This window comes from Sylvia atricapilla, chromosome Z (assembly GCF_009819655.1).
Source record: "Sylvia atricapilla isolate bSylAtr1 chromosome Z, bSylAtr1.pri, whole genome shotgun sequence".
Classification (NCBI taxonomy): Eukaryota; Metazoa; Chordata; class Aves; order Passeriformes; family Sylviidae; genus Sylvia; species Sylvia atricapilla.
Window position 1 is genome coordinate 71,048,029 of NC_089174.1, and position 16,460 is coordinate 71,064,488.

Below are 16,460 nucleotides of genomic sequence, written 5' to 3' on the forward strand. Positions count from 1 at the left end.
CAGCCACAAGAGCTTGTACCTCTCTTTGCAATTTAATCTCCTTCCTCAAACGGCAGTTCTTATTTTTCTTACTAATTTTCCACATTATTCCCAAAATATGTAACATTCCACTTAGTAGGGCTAGCCACCTGCCTCGATGCCAGCTTTTGCGGACTGAGTCGGGCTTTGTGCTGAGCGCTGGCTGCTGGCCAGAGCTGCTGCCTGGTTGCCCCTCACTCTGCCCCGGGCAAAAGTGTGCCTTTCCACTACTCCATCTCCATGGGAACCAGCTACTGGGAATCAGCAGTTAGATTTAATCTACTTCATCCTGAAGGAAAATAAGGAAAAAAAGATGAAGAAAGCAAGTCAAGGAATTCTAAAGCCAGATGAAACTAAACACTCACTATGGCAGGCAAATCCCTGCTCCACTGGTTTGTCCTGGGCCAGCTAGGAGCTCATTTCCAGTCCTCCCAGCCTGGCCCCAGGGAGCAAAAGACTAAAGAGGAGGGGGCTGCCAGGGTTGGGAAGCTGCCCGTTCCCTGATGGAGTATTATGCTGCAATAGCTGCCTGGTAAAAGTTACTATTTTGTCAGCCAGGCTTTTCTTTTGAGAAAAAGTTTTCATTCTGTTTGCACAGCAAAGTAAACTGTGTGGGAAATGTATAGCTACAGCTCTGCATGCTCATCTCCCTCCACAACATTTGCCCCCTTGAGCGGGCAAGTCCCCTCACTTTAAAGGACTAAATAAGGTACAGTCATGGTTTACTCAGGGAGAGCAACAGCTGCATCCCATCAGACAGATATATAGATATATCTTTTATTACCATTTTATTTCTTAGGTGGTGTGTGTGGGGGTGGCTCCTTCCCCAACTCTCTCCCACTCCATTTTTCCATTGGTTCGAGTCATTGTGGGCACTGTGGGGCAAGGGATGTTGTGCCCTTGATTCAGCACTTAAGCATTTGATTCATGAATAACAGCCTGGTGCCAGCACCTGTGGTCACTGCGGCTCTGCAAGGTCCTGCTTTTCTGTCCCTGTGGACAGGACTCGCTCATCTGTGAGTGCCCTCTTGTCAAACCCCTTGTGATGGAGACTGCCTGGCAGTGCTGTGACCGACTGCCCTGGTTTCTTTTGAATATCCATTCACTGTCACAGCATTTTTCTTTGTTCATTGTGCACTAAGACAAAGATGACATTGTTCCTCTTCCCCTGCTTGCTCTTTTTAAATCTTCCCTCAGTCTTTCTTTCTAGGAAAACAACCATGCCAGTTCTTTCAACACCATCCCCACAGGCCCTGTTTTCCAGCACTTGTTACTGAGATGTATGGAGAAGCATGGAAGAAATGGAGCTACAGAGAGCACAGACATCCCATGTTCTGTCTCACAAAACAGCAGCTTTCCAACCTAATTTTTTGTTTTGCAGGCTTCTAAATAGTTTCCATCGGCAGTAGTGGCAACGTACATCATCACTTTTTGTGGACATGGCAGGATTTTCCTAAATTTTTCTTCTTTTGAAAACATGAAAGGAGCAATATCTAATATTTTTTTACCATTTCACTTGTTTCCATTTTTTTTTCCTCTCTACACTTTTTAGTTTTGGTGTCAGCAAAGCAGAGTTCAAAAATGGAACCATCAATTTATCATCATGTTTAGGCAGCTTTCATTTGAACAGATTGTTCTTATCAAAACACAGATTTCTTTTAATAGCTAACAAATGTTTCATACAGAAGGACTTTATGTGTTAAGAGAAACTTTCTGTGGTTGCAAATCCAGGGAAGTGGTGTACTTTAATGCTACAGCCAGTGCCACATTGTGAGAAACACACAGGGAGAATCAAACAGAAGGTAAGGATGTGTGCTGGAACAGAGTGGAACAGGGCCAGAAAATATGGATGATCTGACTCCCTTTCTTCACTCTAACTGTGATAGTGACATATGGGACAGTTCATGGTCCCTGCAAAAAAAAGTCCTCCTTTCATGGTCCTCTGCTGCTGCTGTTCTCTGAGTATCTCCATGATGACTGTATTTCTACTCATTCCAAATGCCCAGGAGGTGTGTTAATTATCCAGCCCAACTGGATTAGCCTGGTTTTGCCAAGGATTGAATGAGCTATATCTGAACACTTGTGATATCTCCAAAGATATTGCAAAGCCATCATCCTGTTAGTTCTTGTAGACCTGAAAAAACATGATGGAACGAGACCTGTCTGGAAACTCTTCCCTGGTGCATCTGCTCTGACCAGAGCAGTAGCAAGGCTGGAGAGGGCAGCTGTGGGTTTCACTTTTGGAACAATTAAGCCTTCCCTCATTTCCACATCTCTAAGTGTTTCAGTCTTTTCAGAGCAGTACTCTTCAGTCCTACTAAAAGACCTTGATCCCACACCTCCCCAGTGCTCAGAGGGGTTCCGGCACCCTGCCTAGTTGCTGTCACATAAAGCTGCACCATCTGCTATTGAGAGGCAAGGAATTGATTCTTTCAAGGAGGCCTCCAAAGAGATGGAGAGAGCACAATGCCACCATGCCATGATGGTTTCATGTGACATGCTGTGATGTAGCACCTGTCATTACACACGTTGATTGCTAAGTTCAGGTGATACTCCCAAGTAAAGGTGCTGTGGGTTAGATGAACCATAAAATTCTTTGGCTGTCACCAAGACACTAAAAGACAAGACATAAATGGCTCCAAACATAAGGCCCATGTAACAACTACCATGTTAGTTGGTCATGTCTATTCCACTAAAACATGCTGAGAAAGTGTCCTATGCCACCCAAACCAGACCCACAGTGCACAGCCTGGGTCCCTTCATCCTGCCACTTCACCCCAGCACATGGATGTCTCCTGGCGGATGTCTGCACCCCTCAGCCCAGGTGTGCAGGGCGATCACGTATCAAATCCCAGCTGTGCTGGAGCCACAAGCCGAGGAGGACATGGGTAAGTGACCTGGACCTTTTCCTATCGCTGCTTTGTACAGAAGAACAGCAAGGCTTTGGTGGGCTTTGGACATGCTGGGGTCTGGTGTGCTGAGGAGAAACTCCTCGGGAGTATCTGTTACTACCCACCCTACCTATCAGTAAGCCAAGGCTGTGCTTGCTAGAACTTGTGGTTATTTATTCTGGCACAAAATTCAAATAACTCTGTTTGTACTGGAGCATGAGCAGAACTTAACTCTTACTTAAAAAATAAATAGGAAAGCAAAGAATATGGAGACATATAAGAGTGTAAGAAAATATATTTATTAAATTTCATGGCAATACTATGGCAAAATTGTTAAATACATGCTTACTTTTAGACACTCAAGCAATACAACAGGAGTTACAACAAGCAAGCAAACTAGATTTAAAGTGTATGCAAAATTGTATCTTAATGTTAGGTTAATCTTAAATGTCAACTGCCACACTGAAATATTATATCCCCAACATGATCCCATGCTTCCTTTTTTAAGCATGCATTTGTTTAACTGCTTAGCTGATAAATTTTCATACGGATACACTTTCTTGAAACAGTATTTTACTTGGCATGCTACAGCTTCATTAAAGTGCTTTGTGATGATTTTGCTAAAATTGTGAAAGAAGTAATTTTTTCAATAGCAGATTTGGAAGCTGGAAAATTTCAGTATCATTCAGCAACAAAAATATGTTGAATGACTTACTAGATTTAGTGTGTTATGAAGACCATTTTTTTCAGCTCAGTCTATTGATTTATTCCCAGAATGAACATCTATTGATGACTATGTCAAATTGGCAAACAATATTTTCACTAATATTTTCATTAAACAGAAGTCCATTAAAATCTTCATAAAAACAGAACATAAAAAAATGTCTAAGCTAATTACTTATGCTGTAAAAAATGTATAAAAAGAGCTAAAAAAAAATTGAACCTGTTCACAGTATATGTTTTAAAGTTACAGCATTATAATACAATAATATGTGGTTTTTTTCAGGTGACCTGTATGATTCCACCAGTTCTGATGTTTTGTGCACAACAGGCTCAAAGTTCAAATCACTGTTACCTTCAAGTAGGATTTCAGATGAGTTGATTCAGTTGTCTTCTCTTTTTGTTATCCCCAGCTTTACAAACTTTTGACACACTATGAAATGCAAAATATTATTCATCCAAAGCCATTCTTGAACCACATTAAGAAAACACTGACAGAGTGATGTTCAAGGATTCTTGTTTTATTGTATTACTACTAAGAGCGTGACCTTTTTATTTTACTTTGTCCTACTCAAGCGATTTTTAAATTTTTCTTAATCCAAGTAATGAAAATGAGAAAATTTCACTTTTTGTTTTCTTCCTGGGTGTTTTACTCACTATCTTTTGCACAACATGAGGCCAAGTGAGTTGCAAAGGTATTAAGCCTTCTAGTGGAAGTTGTGCATACATGTCCACTAAAGCTTGCTTCCAGTCAAAATGCAGATTTGGGACTGTCCTAGAGATTTTGTTAGGTATCATATTGAAAACCAAGGATTTAATCTGCTCTGGTGCATGACAAAGTCACCTAGACAGTGCTGTTGCAAGAAGAGGGTGAGACTGGAGAGGGATTAACCTCATCCTCTCATGAAACACCCTGCCATTAGATCAGCTCACCTGCATGATGCTGAGCCCCTGCCCTCCAAAACCAAAGAGTCCTCTGTAGGTATTCCTTTTCAGTTGTAAAAGCAGAAGGAATTAATAGATGTTTTTGTGGGGGAGAAGTATTGTCACGCACCCTGGGACAACTTATAAAGTTACAGAAAGCCTGCCAATATCATCTGAGGTTTGTTTGTATAACATGCAAAAAGGAAACAAACACTGGTTATCTTAGAAACACTGGGGGAAATCCAGAGTTATATAAATGGGGGAAGGGAAAAAACTGTAGTGGAAGAAACTGTTTTCTGTCTCCTAATGAGATTCCAAGACAGTCTTAAATGTAAGGGAATTAAACACTCAAACATTTCTGAATCCTTGTCTAGCATTTAGGGTCTGGGACTGTGTTTCCAGGCTGGCTAAGGAAAAGACAAGGGAAGAAACCCCAACAAATACTGCAAACTACCAACAGCATCTTTGAGCATTGGCCACGCAGGGCACCACTTAATGCACAGCACCACAAGTGCTGCAAAGTATGCTCGGAAAAGCACAAGATAGCAGGTGCTTCCTCTAGACAAAACTGTCTCAGAAGGTAAATTCATGTACAGGACTCCAAAAAAAAATCACTTTGGCAATTGCAACTGCAAGCCGACTTCCTCTGCCATATGCACCTAGGCACATCCTGATGCAAGCATATGTGTGCAATAAAGGGTTAGGACTTGGTGTTATAAATATTAAATGTCATTTGCACTCAAGTCTTCATCTAAGTCTGTGGCAGGGCAGAAGATGCTATTTACATGGGAAGCTCTTCATAGATTTCGGGTACACAGAGCTTTGTTAGCAATCTCATTCTCTAAATGTTACATTTTTCTAATATATTTCAGAATCTTTTACTATATTTCTATCTACTTGTAGGGACATTGTATTCTACAAGTATTCTATTTACAAAGCAGTATTTATTTAAAAATAGAGCACACAATTTATCATTGCCTTTTCAGAGTGATGTCTGAACACCTTCTCTCTCCAGTGCACCCAATTGCTTTCATTTTTGCTCCTATTCATGTTCAACTGAGTGTCCTGTAGGACATGATCACAGGAAACACCACAGCACTAAGCTTTACTCAGCTGAACCTATCAACAACAACAAAAAAGGTGGCTTGAAAATGCCTCTTCAGAGCAGCCTAAAGCTCGAGGTCAGCAGCAGTGTGCTGCTGCCACGTTCCTAGCAAAGGAAAGTTCTGGTCCCCCACAAAAACCAAAGATGAAGAAACATGGCACATCTGCCAACTGTGCCATGACAAACAACAAAGAGACTTGGCTCCCTTTTGGAAATGGCTTAACCATGAAAGCAGCAACTAGAGATAATAAAGACAGCAAACGTCAGTTATCGGGTTCTAGGTCTGCCTATACAGCCACTGCATAGCAGGGGAGGTAATTCACTGCCTACCTGTAATATTAGCTTACTATTTTGTTGATATATTAACTAGTAGTTCTGTGAGGTATATCACATGCAGAGCTACCATCCCAAAATCTAACAAGCAAGCCTGAGATCCCAGATCTTGTGCATGTCAGAAAAACAAAAATAATGAATGTCTCAAATAGGAGAGTGCACAATGATACATCAAATGTGACTGATGTTCCACACATACATGAATAGTACAAAAACCCATTACAAAACTTAAATTGTCACATATTACAGGCATGGCTCAAAAATAAAAAGCAGCAGAACCGACGACTTTCTTCAGAAAGCAACTACTTGGCATTAATACCCTACATCTCCAAACACTGATCCCGGAGGACTGAAGCACTGAGTTAGGCATGAGTGACTTGGACACAATCCCTTCTGCTCATGCCCCTTCTGAAAGTTGTTGGGTTTTGTTCTTTGTTTGGTTCTTTTTTAATTTTATTTTTTTAAAGCTGCACTTTCTACTCTCCCAAAAAATGAAGTAAAAAGCCAAAAGAACTAAAAATAAATGTTCAGTAAAATGATGGTAAGGAAATGCAGTCTAAACTTTAGGATTCCAAAGATATTTTTCAGAAAAAAATTTCTCCAAAGACACTCATCAGGAAGCTAGAAGGCACTAGTATAAAGAACCTGATCCCCTCTGAAGCTTACAATTGTTATCAAAGCATTTAGAGGCTATGAAAGAGCACCATGCTTTGAAAGAGTATTTGGTTCAAAGACATTCATAAAGATGCTTCACTGGTTTAACATGGCACTTGGGCTCAGAAAGCAAGTCTGTATCCTGACTGTCCTTGTCACTCATCCCAACCGCTCCATGCACCTAGGGGTGGCTGATCACAACATCAGCACAGCACCTCCCTCTGTGCATCTGAATTCACAGATCTGCTGAAGATCTGAGATAAGCATTTGAAAGGCAGCACTGAATAAACAGGCTCAAAGGAAAAAAACCCAGAGGTGAAGCAGCTGAACTTTCAAGTGCTGGAATGACAACTGGTTACTGGCTCACCAGTATTAAGCAATAGTGATGCTACAGCTACTGCACAAGTCTATGTCTCTTCCACATCTGCCCCATTCTTCTGTTACTGAAGCCATTGCTGTAAACAGGACCTTTCTGACCTGCATCCTGAAAGTCAGAACACCAGGTATATAGTCAAGAATTAAAAAAAAAAAAGGGGGTGAATAATTATGTAAGAGAGTTTGTAACATCAATATTGAGGCAGAACATGCATTTGTGGAGCTTTTCCTTACCTAATCACTAAGAAATGAAGCTATTTAAAATGTTGTTGTTTTTACTGAATAGGAAGAGCAGCACACTGGGAAACCTGAGTATGTGATGGTTATGTGTGATTCACCATGTGAACACTGAGAATGGTCCTAAACAGCTTTCTGTGAGCTCTGTGCTCTCTGCAGCTGCCATGATTTCCAGTCTCCAAATTAAAATTTCCTAGTACTTTCAAACTGCAGTTTGATTTTGTTTCTTGCAATACACAGCCATATGAAAAAGCACAGTTACTCTTCATGGTCTGCTACAGAGGGCTTTTTTTCTTTCCATTTGGATCACCATACAATACTGACTGCTCCTCTGCACTGAGAAACTGCTCTATTAAAAAAAACCCAACCAAACCACTACCCATACACACTGTCCATAACATCTTCTGCTTTCAATTAAAAGCACATAGCAGCACAAGCTAAAATACATCTCAGAAGTTGTACACATTAAGCCAAATCTACATGAGTGAAAAAATATTCTAAAAAAGAATTATTATGAAAAACAGTTGTTACTATTAGGATTTAGCCTCCTCCCAGCTATCAGTCACAAAGGGCTTAACTGCTTCCTTTCACGTGTTAGTCTAATGTTCTAAGTAATAGGTTATGACAATTCTCTTGTGCTGATGCCTGGTCACAAATGGATCCCAGCTCTTTGCACTGCCTGTCTTTTCACGCACAGCCCTGCTAGTTCTAAAACAGAACAGATGAATCCTATTTGCACTTTCTGTTCTTTCAGAGACACTTTGCACTCTGCCAGGCCTGCGGATTAAACTGTCTTTCACTTCTTCACTTCACTCTTCCAGGAGGCAGACACAAGAAGTTGTTACCTCTTATGGTAAGTATTTAGTGCTTTGCCTTTTTGTCAGTTTTGAAACACCTCTATACTCTTTTTTCATGGAGAAGGCAGAGACATGCCAGCCTCTGAACCTGAACCATCCACTGCTATGATTAGGTTTAACTTTATGCTTGGTTTTATTTTGATGGCCAGATCATGTGGTTTGGAGATGAAATGTCAAGGTAAGTCATCCTCCCAGTCTACTCTCACACCTTTACAACCAGCAGCCTAGCCAATTCAGTCACCTTATCTATTTTCTTTAGAAAATTATTCCCATGTCTTATTTAAAAACAAACAAACGAAAAACCAAATCAAAACAAAAAAATCAAACCCCATCCCCCAAAAAACGCAAAAAACCACTGACAATAATAATAATAATAATAATAATTTTAAAAAAAACCCAACCCCCCCCCAAAAAAAACCCAAAAAACCAAATCAAACCAAAACAAAAAACCACAACAAAAACCAAAACCAAACCCTTAACAAAATACAAAGTAGCTAAGGAAATTGATATATATAAAAAAATTGGTTAGGACTTTATGGAGACCCTTTCTGCTCTCTTAACATCTGATTCCTCTCCACTGTTTTACAGCAAGAAATAGGTAAGTTTCTCCAAAGTTTCTCCTGTGAGCTACTGAAATTCGTGTATGCCACAGACTGAAATTTACACAGTGAAATGTTACAGTTACAGTTGTCTAGAGATGCACATGTGAAAATAAGCATTTTAAAAGATGATTGTTCTAAACACTCCTTTAAGCACACAGATGTACATAATCTAAGCTTTCTTTGCATCACATATCTGGTAAAGGAGAGGTAGAATTAGTGGCACTAAAACCTCCCAGGGTTTCTCCCTGCCACTAGAGAAATCCTACCTTGTACTCCCAGGTAGGATTTGTACAGAAGGTCCTGTTGGGTAGACACCTAAGATAAGCCAGGCAGCAGGTAATACAAAGGTAATACAATAAAGATCATCCAAAGAGCAATTTCTTCTCAAGGAGCTAGTCCTACTACCTCTAATTTCATGTGCCAAACTGCTTCAGCAGCTAAGGTGAGTAGACAGAGATTTCCCCATGGCTTACATTACTGCATAGTGCAAAGACTGCTGAACACTGAGGGTGAATGGACTACTGTACCACTTCAAAGCAGGAGATCTGGAGCAGAAGCTATGAAATACAAAATGTATTAGTGCAATACATTAGGAAAGATTAACTCTTTAACCAAAATATAGAAAAAATATAGAGCATTCTAAATTTTTTTAAAAAAAGGAAGTTTTAAACTTTATGCAGTTCTTGTTGAGGTTTCAATCAGTGTTACACTTCTTTTCCCCAAGTTTGTACCCCTGAGTCAAGCATTTAATAAACATTGTACAGTAGGTACAGAAGTTAGTGTCTAGTTAAAAAGCAACAGATTTGAATGGCCATTGCTTTGTAAGTGTTAAAACAGTGATAATAACCTTCCATACAGGAGAAGAAACAAAAATAGCACTCTTATTTGTTCTTAGTTTATAACTAGGTAAAAGATCTCAACAGTTCCCCACCACATTGTTTCTGTGTCTTAGGCTGAGATTTACTATAAATTAAACCTTCAGAAAGGAAAGCTGTTGGCGCTGCATCATTTGAGTCTGCATGATTGAGAACAACTACAACAAAGCAAAGCAATTTTTCCAAGTTATAAATTGCATGAGACCACGTTAATCTTGGAGCACTATGTGAAGGTAGGCAGAGTTCTTTGACTATAATTATCAGGGGCTGTAAATTCAAAACCCCTTACATCCAATATATTTTACTAGAGAAATAACTAAATTGCTATAATTTTGGCCTCTCAGCCTCTATTACAATGGAATATTACCACTTTGACTAACTGAAACATGGCAACATTCAGCTCACTAAACTGCTGACTGTCTCCAAGAATAATTCATGCCTTTCGCACTTTTCTTCTTCCTTTCTTTACAACATCAGGAATAAAAGCTTATTCAGAAGGCAGGTTCACATGCAATGAGGACTCACTGTTAATCATTTGGTTTGTTCTGAAAAAACTGTGTGAAGGACCACCCTGTGTTAATGGGTTTAGGAGAGTCTTCATCATCTTTTGGGGGAAGCAGAAACTGTCGGGAATTAATTGAACATGGGCTCCCAAACGACCCATTTTCATTGTTGCTTTCAACTGACCCAGGAGAGTCTGGAGTGCCCATGTTCCAGGCATTTGTGTTTGTTTGAGGTCTGTAACCTGCACTTTTATCCAATTCTTCTTCCACAGGTGAATGACCCTCTACTTTCAGAGCACTGATAGACAGCTGCATTTGGGGCTTATAGCCTGCTGTAGTCACTAAGTCTATTTCGGGCTCCTCCTCCGGTTTAATTTGAGGCTGATACATCGACTGGATGTCAATGTAAACCACCTGAGATGACCCCCCAGGTTCATCAGTAGGAGGATTTGAGATCTCCTCTTCAATTATAGGGGGGCAGTAGGACACAACAACGTGGTTCTGCATTTCTGAGTCAGAGCCATCTTCAGGCACAGTGGTCTCTGTTGCTTCGGACATCATCTCCGTGTCTTCAATCTTTGGAGCTGTAGACTGTGTTTCCACCACTTCAACACTGTTGGGGGTGCACGGGTTCATTTCCAGTGTTTTAAGTGTCTTATTCCCCTGAAATGAGAAAAAAGAGAAGGGGGAGACACTAAGCTAAAAGAACTGGAAAACCTGAAAGCAACAACTTGCCCAAATTACAGCAGTTTGGTGGCTTGTGGATCATACTCAGACCACAGCCGCTAGTACAGTACAACAAAAAAGAAAAAAAATAGCATTTATCATCTTCTGGCTCACATTCCTGTTAATGCCAACAAATACTAATTTAATTATGCAAATTAAAGAGACTCGAGATCTTGCAGCAAGTGATGGAGAACTCTCCCCAAATCTCATCTTTGTATAACCTATTCCTGAAGGCTGTTTATGTATTATGCCCATCTCCAACTAATGTATCTACCAGGAGGATGGGATTTTGCTTCTTCTAACACTTCGACAAAGATGGGTGTGTTACTCCCGCATTGTTATCAGGTACTGACACTTCTCATTAGTTGGAAGAAGAGAAATGCAGAAGTCCTTTCCTAGTTCAAACATTGCAAGTAACTACATTAACAAAAACAAAGCTGTAGATAGCACCTGACAGAAATTACTCAGTAAATTGGCTTGTCCCCCCCCTGCCACAGAGACAATTGGAACAGATGAGTCAAAGTTTGCAAAAGAATTCTTTAACTTGTTTTATCTTTCAGAAGCTTAAAATACTAGATTTAAAATAAGGGTTACCTCACAGATGTTCCTCTGAAACTGAAGTGCCTTACTGTTTTCAGGATTCGGGATTTCTGGATAAAATGTTTCTTTAATCCTTTAAAGAGGAAAGAATAAACTATTATAAAGATAGCAAGGTCTGAAACAGATTGTGAATACACAAAAGGAGTCAGGACACTTCCCTTTAATTCAGAATACTGAAGACATCTGGTGCAAAGATTTAGTGTGTTGAAACTTCACTGAATATAATGGAAAAAACCAGCAATTCGTTTTTTTTAAGTTGGGAATTTAATATGCCACATTTACTAGAAGTTGAAGATGGTATCTCTACCTTTGTTTGTAGAGAGCACACAAATTACAGTCTGTCACCAGCTTATTTCCATTTGGGAAGTAATCATAAATGGTGCTCACTGGAAGACAGGCTCCGGCAAAAACTTTTTGCATTCCTCCCTCTGACCTCTCTCCAACTCAGTTTCTCCCTCACCTTCCACCATGTGTTTTTGCCACCCACCTTTACAGAAAGCCCACTAACATCTTTGGGCACTCAGAAAAAACAAGAGTAACTAAAAGCATGGAAAACCCTAGCACTGAAGCAAACACTTCCAGGAAAAGATGAGAATCCAAGGCAGGCATTTACCATTCCCTCTTTCGGTAGCAGAAGATGCTGGCCAGCACTCCAAGCAGCACCACCACTGCCACAGGGATAAGAATTGCAATAATTAATCCTACAGCTGAGGGATAAGAAAAAGAAAAGACAGTAAATATATATCCAATGTTACCAGCAAGTTTAATGCCTTTTCTAACATTCCCAATAACTAAAGACCATTCCATTAAAGTTATGCAGTTGTCTGCAAATGCAGTTGTCTGCAAAGAGTGACCTACACCACCATCCTTCCCTTTTGCTGGAAGGGCAAAAGTTCATCTATAAACAGATTCAGTGATAACCACAGGAATCACCAGATATTTCTCTCTGACTGTTTAATTACAGAAGGCCTCATGTGCAGCACAAGACACATTGCTACTGTGATTCTGTTCTCACTAAGCACCGGCATTACACATCCATGCTACCTGAACTGGTCAAGTTGCTGGTAATGGCTCTTCTAGGCCAACAACTAATTGCATAAACAGCATTGTTTTTTGTATGTTTTACAATGCTTCCAGTCCCTGGGCTTATCTCCAATACATTCCCACTGCCTTCCTCCACTGATATTAAATGCCTCAAGCTTGATTTTTTAATGTATTTTAGTTGCACCCCAGTGTTTAGTCCTTCATAGGAAATAAAGACTTTAGAGAATGAGAGAAAAAGACTTTTTTTTTTTTTTTTTGTAACTGTCTTTCTGTGTTTGATTCTGTCAAGGGATCAATAAAACTGAATTAAAAGCAGAGGAGCACCTGTTTAAACTCTGAAACTGACAAATATTTCCACAATGTCTTTCTTCCCATTATGTATTAGCAGATAGTCATCATGGGAAACCTGACAAAACCAACTGATTGTTTGAGAAAACTAAGCTCAGACTCCACTATATTTAGCAGTAGATTAGAAGTTATTCTTTATGCATACGTTACCATGAACTACAAAGTAACTGTAATAGGAAAGGATCTTTTCCTCACTCTGAGCTGTACCAATTTTTGTGTTTATCAAGCAACTGTATCAAGGGAAAAATTAGACTCTAGGCCCAAATCTCCTAAAGGACCAGGAAAGAACCCACAAACCACCAAAGTTAGCTCAGCTTTATACACATTGTACAGCCCCTGTGCTAAAGACAGGGATGTGTCTGAACAGGGACAATCAACTTACAGTCCTCCTTTGTGACCACGTAGAGGCTGTTTGGAGGGCTCAACCCACCAGCAGTGTAGGCTTGTAGTTCCAGCTGGTAACTCGTTTTGCCTTGAAGATCAAGTATTTTCATAGACTTCTTTGTTAAGTCAGTGATATTGTTAACTTTAAGTTCTGGATTCCCTGTTTGTTTGAAAGCAGTTAGAAAAGCATAACTTTGTAAGAAAGGATTCAAAAAGACAACCTCAGCTTTAGCAAAACCTTCTTGAAGTGAGCAGATGAAACCTGAAGAACAGTCCAAGTACAGGAAAACTGAAATAAAGAACCCTAACTTGCTTACACAGCACCAAACAGCACAGGAGTGTGGTGCTGCTGCTGCAGATTGACTTCATTTCCTTACCCCCCTGCTTGTCCTCTTGTGAGTGTGAGTCAGGCTTCAGTCCTGACAGAATAGACACTGGAAGAATATACCCTAATAAATATAGCCATGTAACCTCCCCACCTCATCTACACAGAATATCTGAGCACAGGACAGCATGACACATTGCCATTTAGTCACTGCATTACTTTATAGTCCCAGTGAGACTGAGTTTTCTGTAACTTTGCTTGATATTAAAAAACAACTGTACTAATCACATAGGGAACTGATTATTTTAAATGCCTTTGTCATATATCAGGGGCCAATTATAACAGTGAGTAATGTAACTGAATTATTATTAAAGCATTTTTTTCATTAAACTGAAATTAAATTATTAAAAAATAAAAAAGAAAAATATAAGCAAGAAAGTTTCAGTCTACACAATTAACTTACCTGATTCTGAAAGTCTAGGCTTTAAAGCATCTTTTTCACCTTTTGCAAAGGAAAGAAGATATCCTTTTAAAAACCCTCGGCATTCATCAATAGGAATGTCCTCCCATTTTACCAGTATAGAATCTGAAGAAGTTTCTTCAACAATAAAATTAGGTGCAGTTTTTGGAGCTGTAGGAAGAATTATGAAGAAGGAAACCAATAAGAAATTACCTTATCATAAAATGCTGAAACCATGTAAGTATTTAATCAGTTTTATTTTGGAGCTAGCATTTTCCAACCTATTCCTCAAGACGCCTCCCTGTAAAGAACATGTGAAGGGCTTAGCAGGAGGTGCAACAAAAATACAGCTACATTGGACTAATTGTTAGTAATTACTGCAGTATTAGCTACTTAGAGGTGCTAGAAGAAAAATTTCTCTTCCATCAGCCTTCTTACAGACCCATACATATAAATACCCTTCTTACCTTAACAAGGTGTATAAACATTCAGAGGATACATACTAGCTTTTACAGGCTTTTACTCTGTGACTTCATGGCTTGTCTTAAAACTAAAAAGACTCCACATTTCTACCATCTCTGCGTAAAAGAACTACTCTTAGCAGTTTACACAAGTCTTTATTCCAATACTTGAAGCCTACTGAAAGTGTTACAGCAGATAATGCATATGGTCATGTACAATGTCAGGACTTAGTCTGACATTTGGCTTTGATCCTGCAGGCTGAACTCAGGTTTAAAATGCATCCATTTTTCTCTTGATGGTTATCTGTCCAAAGGCAAATCTGAAGTTTTAGAATGAGCCTATAATCTTCTGCACTTCTCAGTTCCTAGTAAGTTTCTTCTGCACATTCAATGCATTTTTAGTCCCTCAAAGTCTTTCTATCTTGAAAGCTTCTGTCTGATCTGTTCATAACACACACAGAAAACTCTTCTGGGAAACCTTTCAGAATTTTTGCAGATATACAAATGGCTGAAAATTGAGTTTCTGGTAAAATTGCCTTAACCTCACCTTCAACCTTAACAATGAAATAATACCATTTCCAAGGACTCAGATTATGTCAGCAGCTCAGTTTTCTAGGCAAACTATTTTAGCAGAAAACACATTAAACTTCAAAGTGAAATGAGTGCTGTAGTTACAATACAATACAGCTGTGGTGTTAAAGGGTAAGGTCATGTCCAGACACCTGGGAACAGAAAAGCATTCAGACACTAATGTCTTCAGGCTATCAATGCTCAATACTGGGTCAAACCCCAGCTACCCAGACAGGGTTGGTGTGGGACAGAATACAAGTGCAATTCTCAAAGTGGTTTGTGCTCTAGGATCTAATTTGGACCCAAGAAGTGCTTTCAAACAGAAATGTTACGGCACTTTTTACATTTGCTGAGCTGTACCAAATGTGCTTAAAAGTTTACTTGGACTTGATGAATCAAAAAGGTTGCCTCCTCTGGTGTAGAAGAGACCATGGCCATGTGGTTCAAATTATGGCTGTTCATTGCTGTGACACTCTGTGCCACTACATAAGCTGGAGAGCACAGGGTTATTGGATATGCTTGGAACTGGAAGTGGCTGGAGACGTGTTACAGTTATACATACACAGAGAACAAACAGAAATCAGTAGTGCATGGGGATCCTGATCTCAGTCTTCTTCTGCCAACACTGAGTTAAAAATAGACATGGACTAACTTCATTTTGAGATCCCAAAATATAAAGGTACACTTACGCAGCTCTTTCATATACCCAGTTATGTTTTTCAACAACTGATATCCTATGGATTTGCAGCCATACAGAGAAAAGTTGTATCTCACTCCAGGTTTGAACAGAGCTGCAAGAGAAAATTGCTGTAAGAATATTTCACTTCAGAAGAATGATGCTTTTAGATTTCACATGATGCAGACATATAAATACTTATTAAAAGATTACAAAGTATAATGGTATAAATACCATCCCTTCTTGTAATTTCTACAAAAGCTATGCCATCAGATGTGGTTTAGAAGCAGTAACCAAATCTAGCTCCCAAACAAAGTTTAGTACTAAACAAAGAGGATTCAAAACAAGCTACTCAAATAGCATAAATGGCCCTTTCCATGGGGAAACAGAAATTGAAGTTACCAGAAATAATCCCCTTCCTTTCCTCCCACAGCAGCCATGTAGATCCTGCCTCCTCAGAAATACAAATGCATTTTGAAATAACCAGGCTTAATGGAGGAACAGTATGAAAGATATGCAGAAAACTGTCAAAAGTGACAGTGAAGCAACTTAGCAATGAACTGCACTTCTGAACTGACTAAAAAACACAGATAGTCATCAAATTTATGCTTCTCATGTCTTTGGTGGAAGCACATATATTTGATGCTATAATGTGTAAATAATTTACCACCTTCTGGGATTTTCTCAAGTCAGGGTGAAAACTACTTTCAAGACTTTTTCTAAACAAGGTATCACTGTGAAACTACACAGAAGCCAGCTGGGGTTTGCAAGA

The 16,460-nt window shown here is 39.5% G+C and overlaps 1 protein-coding gene across 1 annotated transcript in view; it reads right to left on the reverse strand.

Moving 5' to 3' along the window:
* Positions 1 to 9,274: 9,274 nt before the first annotated feature.
* The window catches only part of LOC136374440 (leukemia inhibitory factor receptor-like), a 47,263-nt gene continuing 40,077 nt past the window's right edge, over positions 9,275 to 16,460 (reverse strand). Inside the window, exons 16-21 of the mRNA XM_066339801.1 lie at positions 15,702 to 15,803; positions 13,985 to 14,152; positions 13,195 to 13,356; positions 12,034 to 12,127; positions 11,415 to 11,493; positions 9,275 to 10,757 (exon numbers count right to left, since the gene is read on the reverse strand). Of these exons, the coding sequence (XP_066195898.1) occupies positions 10,119 to 10,757; positions 11,415 to 11,493; positions 12,034 to 12,127; positions 13,195 to 13,356; positions 13,985 to 14,152; positions 15,702 to 15,803 (1,244 nt within the window). The 3' untranslated portion in view covers positions 9,275 to 10,118. The remainder of the gene's footprint in view (positions 10,758 to 11,414; positions 11,494 to 12,033; positions 12,128 to 13,194; positions 13,357 to 13,984; positions 14,153 to 15,701; positions 15,804 to 16,460) is intronic.